Below are 15,880 nucleotides of genomic sequence, written 5' to 3'. Positions count from 1 at the left end.
TTTGACCCCAACTCTAAATTTCTTGTCAAATCCCTATTCAATTAAAATTACATAATAGTCAAAGATAAATAAATTTTTTTTTTGGGTATTCAATGAAAATTTACTTAAAGATTTAAATGGATTGTTCTTTTAACCAAGTCTTACGCTCACTCTCATTTCATAATTTGTATTTGTGTCTTAATGTTTTTTTTTTTTTCTGAGAAACTTATAAGAATGATGAATTATGGAGATGAAAATTATGTAATAAGAAGAAAATAATTTAAGATTTTAAAATTTGCATGGATTTGTAAATAAAAGCTTAAAATAAATACCATATTTAGGAGGAAATTTGAGGACAAAGACGATTGATTTTAATACATAGTTTGGTATTTATAAATTGAGATGGGGCATTTTAAGAAATAAATTCAAAAAGGGTGTCAGAGATCTTTGATTGGTGTTAATAGCTCGGCCTCCTTAAATGAATTTAGGTAATTATCCACTGGCTATCTGTTTTTTATAATTTTTTTTAAAATATATATATATATATATATATATATATATATATATATTTACAATAGTTTACTTGAAGTTAATATTTTTTTTCACTGGTCCATTTCTGTTATAATACTATTAAAATTTTACTGATATTATAAGAGTAAAATTATCATTTCACAATAATATTATTTGAAGATAAAAGTGAATAGGTAAAAAATAATATAATTTCAAGTAGAATTTAATAAAAAAAATTAAGAATTATATATTTTTTAAAAAATATGAAAAAAAAATCAGTGAATAATTGTCTTTTTTATATTTAGGGATAAAAAAATTATTTATATAATATTTTGTTAGTTCTCTTAATAGTTTGAAGACATAAGTGTACATATGTAAAATAATATAATTTTAATTAGAATTCAGTAAAAAAAATTAAAAATTATGTATTTAAAAAAAATATGAAAAAATAAATAGTATGCGGATAATTATCTAAATTTTAGTTGGCCTTTCTACTACAGTTATTAGAGAGCAGAGATGTTAAAGATGGGCTGCGGTTAAAGATTTGGATCTATACACTGTACACTACTATTCATGCTCTGCTCGTCATTCAATAGCCTATGTCTGTCAAATCCCCCCCTCAGTCCAACTTTCAGATTGCCTGTCATGCAAGGAACACGGGTCACTGTGTTTGAAAGAAAAGATCATCATGAGTCATGTACCGCATTAAATTGGCTGCACTTAAAATCCAGGTCGCCGATGGAGATATAATAATAGTAATAATAGGATAGGATCCCCTATCTTAGATATATCTCCCTCACATAAATAAATAATACGTGGATCTCATATATATATATATATATAATTTATTTATAAATAACATTAACTATAATCTTAAAAAATCTTATTATTATTACGACAATTCTTATCTTACGTACATATAAAATATATCTTTTTTATATAAATAATTTTTGTAGTGCGAACACTGTTTCATCGTTGGGTTCATCTTGTTCAGAGAAATAGAATTCCAATTCATCTTTGGCAGGAGAGTAGTCTGTGGTTGCTTGAAGATGTTCAACCAACCGGATGGCCTTTTCTCTTTTGTTGGGACAATCTTTGGCATAGTGGCCTTTTCTCTTGCAGATGAAACATCTGCTTGATTGCTTTCGTTTGAATTCTCTGGAGGAGGAAGATTTCTTTCTGAAGAACCGGTAGGGCTTTCGGGATCTGCGAGGTTTGGATGAAAATTCTGGAGTTTTGAATTTCCGAAAATGCCGTTTTTTCTTTGAACTGCAATCGCAATCCTTTTTCTTGTGGCATTTGATCTGTAAATAAGGCTTTTTGCAAGCACTGCGGAAAGGTTCTTTGTCTTTCAACAGTTCTTTGAAAAACTGTTTTTGCTCGCAAAGTTTGTCAAGGCAGGTTTTGGCAAGCTGGAAGATTTTGCCAAGGGAGATGTTGTCTAGGGAAAGATTGGATGCTGTAAGTTGTCTCTGGATGTCAGGTTGGAGTTCTTCGGGGAGGGAAGCCAGAAAGACATGCTTTAATGTCGGCTCATTGAATCCATTAAGCTTATAGAACAGCAGGGACATTCGCTTATAATGGAAGTCAAGATCCTTAGCATTGAGGGAGCAGCATTTCATGTTGAGGTAGTCTCGTCTGGCAGCTTCAAAGACTGCAGAAGGGTCGCCAAGGAATTGATCATGAAGTACAGCAAGAGCACTTGAAACTTCTGGAAGGTCAACAAACTGTAACTGGCGATATTGTCCTAACGAATCAAACCAATCTCTTAGAGCACCCGTAAAACGAGTAGCAAATTCTCTAAGGACTGATTGAGTTGTTGCTCCTGTTCTTAGCATCTGCAGGTCAATCCAGGCAGACATTTCATTGAGTCGGTCACGCCATTTATGAGATGGAAGATCATCAAATGTGAACCATGGACCATTTGACGATTTTTGACTAGGTGGATTGGGCTGGGCTGGAGAAGGTTGGTTTGTGGCAGAAGATTCAGGCATTTCGTCTTCAACTTCGGAGGGAATATCAACATATGGTTCTGTATGAGAGGTTTGGCCTTGATCAGGTTGAGCCATCAGGATTTTGGTAATATCAGCATAGGACTTTTCAGAGTCACTGGTGGATGCTGAAGATTCTGAGTCGGTTTCGGTATGGCTATCTGAAACAGCTAGATTTGAATCAGAAGTTTGATCGTCCGTGGTAGAAGAGTGGGCGACTGTGTGAGCAGTAAATTGGTTCAAGGGTTCTTTATCTTTTGATTGGGCAGGGACTGATAAAGGAGCTGGTGGTGATGTCGGTATAAAAGTAGGAGATGGTTGGCCAGGGATGGTCAGAGAGGAAGGATGAAGAGGGGGAGGTCGAGGCTGCGGTCTAGGTTTGGGTTTAGGTTTAGGTGGCAGTGGCAAAGGATTGTCTCTGAAAAGAGTATGAGTCATGCCAAATAACTTGGAAGGGTCATATTGTTTAATAGGAGAGAGCATAGAGGCAAAAGGATGGTAAGTTGGACCGATAGAAGGAATAGGAGGTGAACTGGTGAAAAGGGTAGGTCTCTGTTTTTCAGATTCAATCTGAGCAAGTTCAGCTCTTAATCGCCTGATTTCCCTTTCTTTTTGGTCAAATTCGGGACCATTGTATCTGTGGGCTAGCATGGCTCGTAACTCTGAATCGAGTTGGCCAATTCTGGACTGGAGATTTTGGTGGATCTGCTGCATCTGTGCAGAGATGGAGTCAACCTTTGTCTCAAGCTGTTCAGTTCGTAAACTGATTTTCTCAACTTTGGAATTGATATTGACCAAAGTATCATTCTGTGCTCTAGCATTTTGGGTTTGCCAGTTGAGGACTGATTCAAAAGGTTTGGGAGGTTCTAGGTGGCCAGATGAGGTAATTGGTGAAGGGACAAAGGGTTTGGACACAACATTTCGTTGAGAATCTGTGTGGGTGTCTAAAGAAGGAAAAGAGGAAGAATAGTCGGATGAAGTAGATGAGAACATCATACAAGCCAGTGGTGGTGTGGGATTTGAGATTGATGATGGAATCTCAGATTTGCAATGCTTTGCAATCCATGTGAGTTCTTTTCGGTAGATGGGTAATGGAGCCGGTGGAGGTGGAGGATCTGATGGTGGTTTAGGGTCATAGTGGTGACATGGGACAGGAGGGTTCAATGCCGAGTTGCCAAAAACCAGATTTTAAATCAAATTTGGAAAAGATCTGGGCATTTTTGAGAAAAGTAAACCAGTTATGGTGAAGTACGTGGCGTTGTTAGTTATGGTGAAGTACGTGGCGTTGTTATACCAGAACTACAACAGTTAAAACTGTTCTTTGGACCAGTAGTCCGCAAGCTCGGGTTTCCAGCCGATATACCTCTGTAATCAAAAACCTTTAAAACATTTTTCTCAGGTTATACAACCCAAAACAGACTTTCCTTTAGTCTAAAACAGGGTACCAAACCAGATAAGAAATGATCAAAAGTTTTCTGATGCACAGGATCCTTAGAAAAGGCAAGTGCAGAGCATACTTCCTTAGGTTTTCAAAATGAACAAATTTAATTCTTTATTCTTTTTCTTTCTTAGGACTTCATTTGCAGAGAGAGAGAAGAGTTTTAGGGATTCATGGTGTAAGAGAAAACACGAGTTTATTTCTTTCAAACTTCTATATCTTACAAGCAAGGGGAGAATCCTTTATATAGGGGAGGATTCTTGAGAAGATAGGACAGGACCCCTATCGTTTTCAAAAGTAAAAGCAAAAGATAAGATAGGACAGGACCCCTATCTTTTACATAATTGCACAACTTTAATTATTACAAAAGACAAAAGTGCTTTAATAATTAAAGCATGACTTGGACAAAAGTATTAAAGTAAAAGCAAACTTTAATAATTATGCAAACATAAAGCGAAACATCATTATGACAACAAGACAAACTACTTTATTGAAAGCAACAAGACAAACTACTTTATGGAGAGCGGAGATTCATGTACTCGTCTTCGGATGAGCTTTCGGTCTCATCTGGGTCCGTATCACCAGAGTGAGGATGCTTTTGGAAGAAAGTTTTGGAGAGCTTTGGATGCTTACAGGAGGGACCACGGCATGGTGGATAAGGGCAATTATAGTCTCTGGGAGTACACTTCGGAGTATACTTAGGGGAAGTTTGGGTGGCTTTGTCAACTTTGGATGGTTGAGCTGGTCGTTTGGAAGATTGGGTTGAGGGTCCTGGTACGGAGGGGCCAGGTTCATCCATTGTTGGTTGGGGAAACTGGTGGAGGTGTTGGCTCAGAGGAAGAAAATCTTCCCATGGATCTTGTGAGTCTTGATAAAGGAAGTCAGTGTAGTCTGGTCGTTCTTCTTTGATGATGATGCCAGTGGACTTAGGTTTAGATATGGCAGATGGAGTGGGTATCATGAGAAGGTCATGTTGTGGACCTAAGGAGGTGTGAGAGATATCTTTAAGTGGCGGAGGTTGGTGGTTTAATTGGCAAAGGTAATTGTGCAGGACGTCTTGTATGTCATTTTCAATCACAGCTATATGTGGTGCAGTGAACCATTCATATACCTGATCTTGAGTCCAAAAGAGATGGGTGTCTGGATGTTGGAAGTATGGCCTGTGAATAATAAAAACTGATGTGAACATTTGTGCTTCAGGGGCAGGCATACGGTCAAGGTTGTAAATTTCGGACAGTTGTTGCAGTTTCTTTCTCCACCATGGGATGGGGGAGAACCATTCAAGTAGGGTCCAGGTAAGAGAGGTGGCGTTATCTGGATTAAGGAGGTGGTCCAGAGTGGGAGAAATGGGGAGGATTAACTTGGTGGCATAAAGGACTGTTAGGCACCAGGTGTACCATAATACGTCTTCAGTGGTGTCTTTGGTCGGATCAAGGGTTAAACCTGTAAGGAACAGATTTTCTGGGTGGAAAGTGGAAAAAGGAAAAGGGTCGGTGACAAGGTAGGCTTTCATGAAAAAGCGAAAGAGAGCTTTTCTAGCAAATTCTTGGATGGCGAAAACAGAAGAGAAGGTTTTGTTGAAGGGAAAAGTTTTCTTGGTAAGAGCTTCTGAGGGTAGTGAGGTAGCCATGGAGATAATTGGAAAATGGTAGGTGGTGGAAAACAGGGTGAGAGGGTCTTGTGGTTTGGAGAGTCTGGAGAGCATATCAGGGATGAGGTTCTGGGATCCCTTTATATGCTTGACTGAAAAGTCATATTTGGAAAACCAATCTTTTAATCTGAGTAACATTTTTTCGGGAACAGTTTTACCTTTGAAATGAAAGATATTGGGGAAGGCTGAGCTGTCCATTCGGATGAGAAAATGGTATCCAATCAGATGATACTCAAACTTTTTGATGCCATTCTTTACCGCTAAGATTTCTTTAAACACGCTATGGTAGTGCTTCTGTGTGTCAGAAAAATGTCCACTAGCGTAAGCGATAAAGTGTTCCTTGTCATTGAGTTCTTCGAGGAGGATGGCACCCCATGATTCATCACTTGCGTCTGTCTGTAATATGCGCTTGCCATCAGTAATCAACTTTAAAGGAGGCGGATTTTGCGCAATCTGCTTGAGAGTAGTGACAGCACGTGTGTGGTCAGCATTCCACTCTGGGGGCTGCTTTTTCAATAAAGCTGAGAGATGATGAGTGTGATGGTCCACATGTGGGAGGAAATCACGGATGTAATTGATAATGCCGAGAAACTGTTGGATTTGCCTTTTGGAAAGTTGCTGATCTGGAAAGTGAAGCAATTCTTGGGCAATGTGCTTTCCTGGCTGGTAGTGTCCATCTTTAATGATCATACCAAGGAATTCAATATTATCTGTAGCAATGGTGCTTTTCTTGGCCGATAACTATATAAAAAAGATATATTTTATATGTACGTAAGATAAGAATTGTCGTAATAATAATAAGATTTTTTAAGATTATAGTTAATGTTATTTATAAATAAATAAAATTTATTTATAGACTTATTGAAAAGGACTTGTTATAAACTACAATCAGTATAACTCAGAAAAATTCATAAATATAAAAAAAAAATAAGAACAGTAAGATATCAATAATATTAAGAATTTCGATACTTAAATTATCCCAAGTTCATGAATTTAAACCGACAGATGACCTCATCACGTATCCAAAAGCATAAATAACCTACAAAACTGGAGGGAGCACAAACAGAGGTCCAATAATAAATAAATGATCGAAGCAGAAACAGCTACCGGTCAAAAAAATCACCGACTCATCAATTTCAACTCATTTCGGATATTTTTGACCTTGCCATTGACTGCATTTATGAGGCTTGACTAATTTCCTGATTAACTAGACTGTGGCCAATAGCCAAGAGCCAATAGCATTGCTTTACTTGGAAATTTCTTTAACTCTTTGCCCTCTCCATGCCAACATGGCATCAGGTCAGGAGAAGAGGGTTGACCACGCGCCAACATATGATTGATGACATGTCATCATTGGATTGGACCACGCTCCTCACTCGCGTCTTACCAAAATTTTGAACTCAGTAATAACTTCTCTTACTTCTTACACAAACACTGATACTGAAACCCACGCCACAAGGGCGGAGCTGCGCTGGCCTCAGTTTTTTTTTTTTTTTTTTTTAATCAAATCAAGGATAAAATTATAGTGCAACTGTGTTATCGTGGCACAATTATACCCTATCGTTAGATTTTTATCTATTTAAATAGACTTCACTCATTTAAATAAATTCAACGACTGATGCAATTGTGACATGGTACCACAGTTATACTGTAGTCCGATCCTCAAATCAAAGCCCGTCTCAGTTTTCAAATTCCAGCATTTTATGAAATAGAAGCATTGTTCATTTTGTACAAGAATGATCTTACAAGTAACCAAACACGTTACTAATTCCATAATATTTTTTCACATAAACGCTGTTGAAACAAGTGTAACTTAGACAACGTGCCTCACTAAATCATTACTGAATTTAGTAGATTTATTTATTTTCTCTTATTAAACAAACGAAAAATAAATGAAAAAAAAAAAAAACTCAATGTGAAGTAGTTTCATGGTCATTAATGCTATTCCATTATTTATTTTCTTGAGAACTAAGTAGGGCTCACCAAAGAGAGAGAAAATCGAAATAAATAAGTGATTGGTTCGGCTATATTAGAATTTATCTACAATAAAATACGAATTTTAATCACACACGTGAAATAATGAATTATAATAAATTTTTTTATTATTCATCACTGTGACTCTGCCATGAATAAACTCCGACGTATCAACGGCCATAAGCGATACACCCGATTCTCACCATATGTGTGTCCGTACGGTGAAAGTCACTGTCATAGCGATAACTCTCTCTTTCTTCATAAATTGTTCCTCTCTTTGTCTTAGCTTATGAGAATCCGCCATTAATGCATTTCGCTTTCAAACTTCACTGCATCATTTTCTCTCGTCTTTATTGCTTCTGTGCTTCTGAAAAACCCCATAAACGAAACCCCTCCCATTAACTCTCTTTACTGTTTGTACAAGTTTCTTCCTTGCGCTCAATGATGATTCAATTTCTCAATGCGTGTAATTGTCAACATAAATACATCCCTCCATCCATATATGTAGATACACACACACACCCCCCTATATTTATTGCAAAGCCAGCTTAAACCTCGCTGAGCGTCCCATCTCTCTGCTCTAATGCTCTTGGCTTGCACCCACGTATTTATGAGAACAACAATCAATAAACAGATAATAATTTTCACTTTCGATTTTCCCTAGATAAATACCGTAGCAGCATTTAATGCCCTTTTTTCTCTGTTACTAGTGTGTAACTTGCTTGCTTCACAAATCACAACCAAACTGTGAGCTGAGCTTTAAAGATTGAAGGGTTTGCTTTTATCTGTTCATTGGGTGGTGCTACTGTTGGTGGTGGTCGTTGAGCATTGATAGTGAACAAGAGATAGAGATGGGAAGGACACCGTGTTGTGATAAGAAGGGTTTGAAGAAAGGGCCGTGGGCTCCGGAAGAAGATGAGATTCTTGTTGAATACATCAAGCGGAATGGCCATGGCAGCTGGCGTTCTCTTCCTAAGCTCGCAGGTCTCACTCTGACTCTCATCTTTCATTCGTTCTTTCTCTCTTTCGGTTAAAAAGCCATTAGAACGAAAAGAGACACTTTTCTTTTTCCTTTTGCTTTGTCAATGGTTAAACATAAAGTGCTGTCTTATGGATCTATGTTGAGTGCTGGGATGCGAAGAATTTGAGGGACATGAGGAAAGTTAAAAAGTCTCTGTGATGCTATTTTTGATTTTGTGATATCATAAAACATCCCACTTGGCTGATATATAATATAACTGAAAATTTTAATCATGTTCTGAGGACTGATTAGGTAAAAAATTTCTATTAACTGTTTTAGAGTTCTAGTATGATCTTTCTGCTTTTATAGGACTTCTCCGCTGTGGCAAGAGTTGCCGGCTTAGGTGGACAAATTATCTTAGGCCAGACATAAAGCGCGGCCCCTTTACCGAAGAGGAAGAGAAGCTTGTCATTCAGCTTCATGGCATTCTTGGAAACAGGTCCTCTTTCCTGCTGCTGGGCTTTTTTAAATTGCTATATTCAATTACGTTTTGGATCATTTTCATTCATAAGAAACTTTAGTTTTTTAAACTTCTGGCTCTAGGGAGGCAAAATTCCATTCGTGATCGATTATGCTTGAGCCCGACACCGTGGTTGCGTTAGTTTTTGGTTTGTTTGACATTTTGGGCTGTAGAAATAACTCTAATATGCATGGATTTCAGGTGGGCTGCCATTGCCTCTCAGCTCCCTGGAAGAACTGATAACGAGATCAAGAACTTGTGGAACACCCACCTGAAGAAGCGGATGCTCCTCATGGGTCTTGATCCACAAACTCATGAGCCCTTCAGCTCTTCTGGACCAGCCATCAAAGCGCCTGCAACTCCGACCACCCGCCACATGGCACAGTGGGAGAGTGCTAGGCTTGAAGCCGAAGCTAGGCTTTCCAGGGAATCCTTACTCTTCAATACACCATCTATGGGAAAGACTGATTCTGATCATTTTCTTCGCATGTGGAATTCTGAGGTTGGAGAATCGTTCAGGAAGTTCAATAAGGGAGTGAAAACTGCATGTCAAAGCCCGAATTCTCAGGTTTCTTCTTCCACAAAATGTGGATCAGTTTCAGCGGTCTCAACGGAGATCGGACACAACTTAGCAGGGTCCTCTGCTACGCCAAGCAATCAAAATGAAGATACAGAATGCAAGAGCTCTAAGTCATGCACCGAGGATATGGTTGCAGGGTCTGATACCTCGAGTTCCAATGACTTGCAGGATTCTTCAGACTCTTCTCTGCAATTGCTGTTAGATTTTCCCATTAACAATGATATGAGTTTCTTAGAAGATAACTATTTTGCTTCTTCTGCAATGTTCACTGGAGACTCATTGATCTGCCCACTCTAAGCAAGCTGTTTCGTTGGGTGTTGCTTAACTTTTGATCTTGAATTTTGGCATCAGAACCTTATGAGTTATGAAGTTAAAAAGTGGAGAAATGAGAATTTTGTGGTGGTTAAGAGGTGTAGTTTCTTTCAACTGGGTAGGTTTTAGAGGATTTAATGTACCATCAATAGGTTTAACCGGAAACCCAGTTTATTTGGCATGTATAGAAGATATATAAGTTCCCTAACCCGGTTTGAACCTATCAATTAGATATGCAAATACTTATTCTGTATGATACTTATTATTCAGTAGAATTTCGGTTTTGCATCTGTCAATTTTGCATTCAAGTTTTGTAGATACGGTTTCATTTCCTTTTGGCCTGCTTTCATAAGAACTTCTCTAGCAGATTCCTAATTTGGACATTGTTCATATATTTTAGTTACAAAAATAGAAGAAGCAAACTGATCAATGAACAATGTTCAGATAGATTTTACAAAAATTTTGAGGAAACGGTTCAGTAAATAAATGAAATTGAATGTAAAAGGTAACGGCTTCTGAACTTGGATTAAGAAAGTCATATTTATTGTTTCAAACAAATAAAAAGACAGATAGTACTTCTATTCCACAACACTTCGATCTTATCATTTGCTTTAGTTCCATTGAGATTTACACACAAAACAGCACACCAATGACACAAGAAAGTATACAGATATAAAGTTGGGAGTCATAATCATAAACACAAAAAATATACCACTTGCAAAAACAATTTGATTTCAGAAGCAACCGAGGAGCTTCTTTGGAGTGGTCCCAGTAGCCCGATATTTTGCAGCTATCTCCTCAGCCTTAAGAACGTCTTCTCCCCGTCTAGCTTCAACCATTGCCCTTTTCTCTTCTGCTTCCTTGTGAACTAGAGCTACCTTATTTTTCATTTTTTCAGCATACTCTGCCTTCTTCCTCTCCAGTTGTTCCTACCAATTATTAATATACTTAAGTTGAATGTAAACTTGAAGCTGCCAGAATCATGTTTGGTTGCTTCCACAAAGTAGATATAAAAATAAAATAAAAATCCAAAGATGTACAACAATACACAAGAGGGGCTAAGTTACCTCAATCTTTTTCAGTTTGGCTTCTAGAGATGCTTTCTTGCTATTTTCCCATGCAGCAACAGCTGAGAGCTTTTTCTGAGCCCTGTTCAACATTTTCAACACAACTCATTCAAAATCAGATCCCAGACGGAAAAGAACTGATTTATATTTTTTGCTTAATCATTGGTTAAAATGTTTAAGTTAAAGGTGACTAGCACTCCCAGCGTAATAATATTGCTGCATACCAGTCCTAGCATTTTTGTTAAAAGAAAGACAAGTTAGGGAAAGCCTTACTTATTCTCTGCTTTTGTTTTTTCACTCTCTTCCCATGCCTTGATAAAAGACTCTCTCTTTTCCTTTTCGACCTCTGCAAGAGCAACATCTGAAAAAGCATAACATGAAACCACATGTTATTCGTTTAGGAACTTCTGTATATTCAATTAAAATTGAAACATTTCACTGCACTCCACAGAAAATTTAGACAAGAAACAAAGCAAAACAATAGTCACTTGGAATAATGGAAAATGTGACAATTTACATCTGCAGCCCTAACTTAGATGCAAGAAAAAGGATTATTGGCTCATTTCTTTTGCTAATTGTCTTGTGATCTCTAATGCAAACATTTGATTGTTCTATGCAACTGTCATGATAAAGAAGATAACAAATAGGTTCTCAGAAGTACTCCCAAACCTTACCTCTATCATGCGATCCAGAAATTTTCTTTTCCCCAGAAATTTTCTTTTTGGCCGAATCTGGAGTTTCTGTCAAAGGCAATATATGGAAATACATAAATCTAGTACTCCGATGAGAAAATACATATGCAACACTAACCATATTATGAAAGAACTAGATTTACATTATTTTTTGACCTAGCAAAGGAAAATGCATGAAAGTGGATGTCCATTTTCGAATTTAGAATGAGTTTTTCCTTTCAGTAACTATTATTGTATGTTTTTATCAGATCTTATGGTATAATGGGTGGCCTTAGTCTTTAAATAACATGCTTAAAGCATGCAAGCTAGCATCATTCAAGGTAGTTTACATGATAAGCCCCTCTTATTGATGACTGAACAGGATAATACCCCTCTAATTGCAAGCTCATGCGAGGCAGGTCTGGTAAAACAACTTCACCTGGTTGTGCACCAGATTCCATTCTTTGGAGGAAAGAAATATAAGTGGCTTCAATATTATGAAAGAACAGTCAAGAGAAATTGTAAACTCCCGTTTCTTCCTACATATGATATGTTGCAAGAAAATGATTTTCCCAGAAACCATAGGATCTCCTTCCAACCTATTGAGGATATGGCTTGTGCTTTGATCCCTTAAAGCAAGGGATACCAATACATGATTTACATGAATATTTACAATACACAATAACTTCTACAATAAAGCAATAGCCATTAGCCAAGTCAAAGTAGGCTAACGTAGGGAAAGGGAAATCTTTTTGCTGTACATTGCAAGTATTTTGTATAGTAGACAGTTAGTAATATGATGAGATTTGTATGCATGCTAAATTTACTAATTACAATAATTATCAAATTTGCATTATGGAAAATCTAGTAAAGTGGAAGTCCAATCGTCAGCAATTAGAAAGGAATCTTAGCTGTTATCAACCCTACCGTCAACATTAATTTTAGATTAAACCCATCATTTTCTCTCCTTTTGGAATCCTATGGTGTAAAGCATAGGGTTAATTTCTTCCATCATCTAATTAAAGCATGCATAGAATACGGTAAGCTTTTCATAAGTTGTTGGTTAAAGTGTCATCAATCATGGAACAAAGTGGACAAGCATCTTGATTTATGCCTAATCCGCTATATATATATATATATATATAATAAAAGTATTCTATGTGCAAAAGTAACGCTTTGATATTAAATTGCAAAAATGATCAACAGAGAAAAAGAAATGATTTTTTCACACAAACCGGAGAGAAGCTGTTTCTCAAAAAGGGGTTCTCAATAATAAAAATTAGACCCAAAAACCTTAATGATTATTATGAGACAAAGGGTACTTAAGAAATTTCAATGGCTACAAATATATTCATGTGTGTTTTTCTATTATTATTAAATTAACGCTTTGATATTAAATTGCAAAAATGATCAACAGAGAAAAAGAAATGATTTTTTCACACAAACCGGAGAGAAGCTGTCTCTCAAAAAGGGATTCTCAATAATAAAAATTAGACCCAAAAACCTTAATGATTATTATGAGACAAAGGGTACTTAAGAAATTTCATTGGCTACAAATATATTCATGTGTCTTTTTCTATTATTATTATTATTAAAATCTTCTTTTTTATATAAAATTAAATCTACAAAAATATTCATTTATATAAAATTAAAGGAAAAAGAAAGAAATCAAATTCAGAAAACACAAAACTAAACATAAATGGATCAAAATTGAGAAAAATAATCCTGAATTGAACACTAAAACTCCATCATTTAATCTCTTTAAATTTTCAAAAAACAGAGTAGGCGCAAATGATCAAAACTATGAGCTTAATATTTTCTATTTATTTTTATGTATAAAAACAATGAAAATTTAAATCTCCATAAGTCAGTTAATTGTATTAAGCTCGTTTGATACAAGCTGTTTGTTTTCTCAGGTCCTGTAAAAGCATTCAATATTAATTTAAAGAATAAATAGTCTAAAATAGCAGCAATTAAAATTATATACTTATGTTCGCAGAGAGAGAGAGAGAGAGCTTACGATCAACTACTGCGAGAGCTTTGGAGTCATCAACAGGCTTCTCTTGATCATGTAATTGAGTAACAGCTTTCTCCTCCGCGACGTCGTTGTTGGGGACAGCCGGAGCCGGAGCTGGAGCAAGAGCTGGAGCTGGAGCTGGGGCCGCTGGCGTCTCAGCTTCTACTTTCTTCACTTGCTCCTCTGCCATTATCGTCTACAGAGACTTCGCGTATACAGCTCACTACGACAAAGCGATTAGCTTCTCAATATTTTCTTTCAATAATGTGCAATATGGCTCTGTTCCCTCAGTGGGGCTCTCTCTAATCTCAACGTAATATAATATATATACAGCGTCTCTCACTCGAAGAGTGTAGCTGAACAATCAAATATGTTTTGTCATGTGAGCTCGATTATTTCGAGTACGCACATGGTCTAATCACCGTTGATCTTGTGTTATCCCGCTGATTTTACGCGGAAAAAAAGCATATCCAACGGTGGATCTTCATTCTTTGGTTTCGTTTCGGAGAGATATTGACATCAAAGCATTGAGCATGGTTGCTTTTTGCCGACCAGTAAAGTCGGGAACGTTCTATTATGCTGCCACGTGTGAGCAGTACTTGAGAAACTGCGGTGTCGGCATGTGCCATACGGGAGCGTTTTAAGACAGAGCCAAAAGAAATAACACGTCAGACTTAAGTTTCGCTTCAATGAGTCGTACCCTTTCAATAAAAATGCTCGCTGGCGACTATCTCATCCTCCCACGCGCTCGCATTACTCGTGCTTTCACGAATTCACTCAGTTGTTTTATCATTGACATCCCTCTTAAAATAAGGATATATAATCTGCCTATCCGTTTATATTAAAAAATTAGGGTAATTTTTGGCCTAACCTCCTCAATGAATTGACATTTTGTACGGTGCATCCAACGAAATTGACTCGTTTCATCGTCCACCCAATTCTATTACTTTTTCAGCTCAGTTTGATGGTGCAGGGTAGACTTGCAATCCCGTGCCTTCAGTTAATTTTAATAAAAATTCTCCTCAATTCTATCTCTTTTTTACTTTGTTTTCTTTTCAATTTTATTTTATGTTTTTAAAATCAAACGCTCTGATTAATGATTCGTGGGTAATTTTACAAATTGGGTTGAAGAATATGGTGGTGGATAAGGATTTTGTGACGATGAAAATGGTTGTGGAAGAGACAAATTTGATTGTGATTCAAATCATAGTGAATTTGTTATGACTTTTTTTAATTTATTTTTATTTTATTCTATATCCAGATTTCTTTGTGGACGAGAATATCTTCCTCTATTAAATTTTTATTTGTGGCCATGTGTTTTATAAATTGATAAGATTTTTCTACGGAAAAACATTAATGTTGACAATGGATTTGTAAGAAGAAGTTTTTTAATTGCAATTAAAATGAAATCTTTTTCCTTTACTTTAAAAAAATAAAGGCATGTGCTATGTAATTAACCTTTTATTTAAGGACATTAGCATAAATCTAAAATGTTGGACTACGCTTTATGTAGTAAAACTTATTTGAATTCAAAGAAAGGGGCATTTTGGTCATTCAAGAAAAAATCAAATGGAGCTGTTGGGAATAACTGAAAAACTAATGAAATTGGATGTGCAGCGGAACACGTCAATCATTTGGGGTAGGTAAAAGATCACCCTTAAAAATTATAATATTACAATTACAAACACTTATATACGTCGATATGTTCTAACATGATTGATTGATTAAAAGGATAAACAATAAAAATAAATCACGCAAGTGATTTTTTACAAATATATTTTTATTTCTATTTGAATTAGTCAATAATAAGTCATTTTTTTCTTTTATTAGTCAAGAATAAGTGAAGTAAAATTTGTTAGTGCCGTAGACACATCGTTAGTTGCTTTGCTAGTTTTTCTACTTTATTATTCTTAGTTTTTCCTTATGGTACGTGGTTGTAATGCAATTTTCCTCATGGTACATAGTTGTAATGCACTTGTACATAAGCACCCTAGGGCACGAATAAAAGACATTGAACAAGTTTGTTCACTCATTATTGAGTTGTAGAAGGCCCAACTCCTCAAAGAGTTAGCAATTATGCTTCGATCTTTTTATTTTCTAAAACAAAGAACTATGTGTAAGAACTTTATAGTTTTAATTACCTAATTACATTATATTACATTAGTTTATACAACATTATTTATATAAAAATATTCATGGCTATATCATT

The 15,880-nt window shown here is 36.3% G+C and overlaps 3 protein-coding genes across 4 annotated transcripts; 1 reads left to right on the top strand and 2 right to left on the bottom strand.

Moving 5' to 3' along the window:
• Positions 1 to 2,289: 2,289 nt before the first annotated feature.
• On the bottom strand, positions 2,290 to 3,194 carry LOC127900851 (uncharacterized). Its single transcript, XM_052436111.1, has 2 exons — positions 2,411 to 3,194; positions 2,290 to 2,327 (listed from the first exon to the last, which is right to left on the bottom strand). Exons 1-2 carry the CDS (start codon positions 3,192 to 3,194, stop codon positions 2,290 to 2,292), a joined length of 822 nt encoding a protein of 273 aa, XP_052292071.1.
• Positions 3,195 to 7,789: 4,595 nt separating this feature from the next.
• Positions 7,790 to 10,212, top strand: LOC127901163 (transcription factor MYB17-like). The gene is made up of 3 exons (XM_052437705.1): positions 7,790 to 8,527; positions 8,874 to 9,003; positions 9,226 to 10,212. The coding sequence occupies exons 1-3, from the start codon at positions 8,395 to 8,397 to the stop codon at positions 9,899 to 9,901; spliced, it is 939 nt and encodes a 312-aa protein (XP_052293665.1). The 5' UTR covers positions 7,790 to 8,394; the 3' UTR covers positions 9,902 to 10,212.
• A 230-nt stretch (positions 10,213 to 10,442) lies between these two features.
• On the bottom strand, positions 10,443 to 13,988 carry LOC127898616 (remorin-like). Of its 2 annotated transcripts, XM_052437706.1 has the most exons (5): positions 13,675 to 13,988; positions 11,658 to 11,723; positions 11,257 to 11,344; positions 10,984 to 11,065; positions 10,443 to 10,845 (listed from the first exon to the last, which is right to left on the bottom strand). In XM_052437706.1, the coding sequence occupies exons 1-5, from the start codon at positions 13,859 to 13,861 to the stop codon at positions 10,651 to 10,653; spliced, it is 618 nt and encodes a 205-aa protein (XP_052293666.1). In that variant the 5' UTR covers positions 13,862 to 13,988; the 3' UTR covers positions 10,443 to 10,650. The 2 variants fall into 2 exon arrangements, with proteins under 2 accessions (XP_052293666.1, XP_052293667.1); XM_052437707.1 differs by lacking the exon at positions 11,658 to 11,723.
• Positions 13,989 to 15,880: the final 1,892 nt, after the last annotated feature.

The sequence above is a fragment of the Citrus sinensis genome, chromosome 3 (genome assembly GCF_022201045.2).
Source record: "Citrus sinensis cultivar Valencia sweet orange chromosome 3, DVS_A1.0, whole genome shotgun sequence".
NCBI lineage: Eukaryota > Viridiplantae > Streptophyta > Magnoliopsida > Sapindales > Rutaceae > Citrus > Citrus sinensis.
Note: the sequence above shows the minus strand (reverse complement) of the source record. Positions and strands in the feature narration are given on the sequence as shown.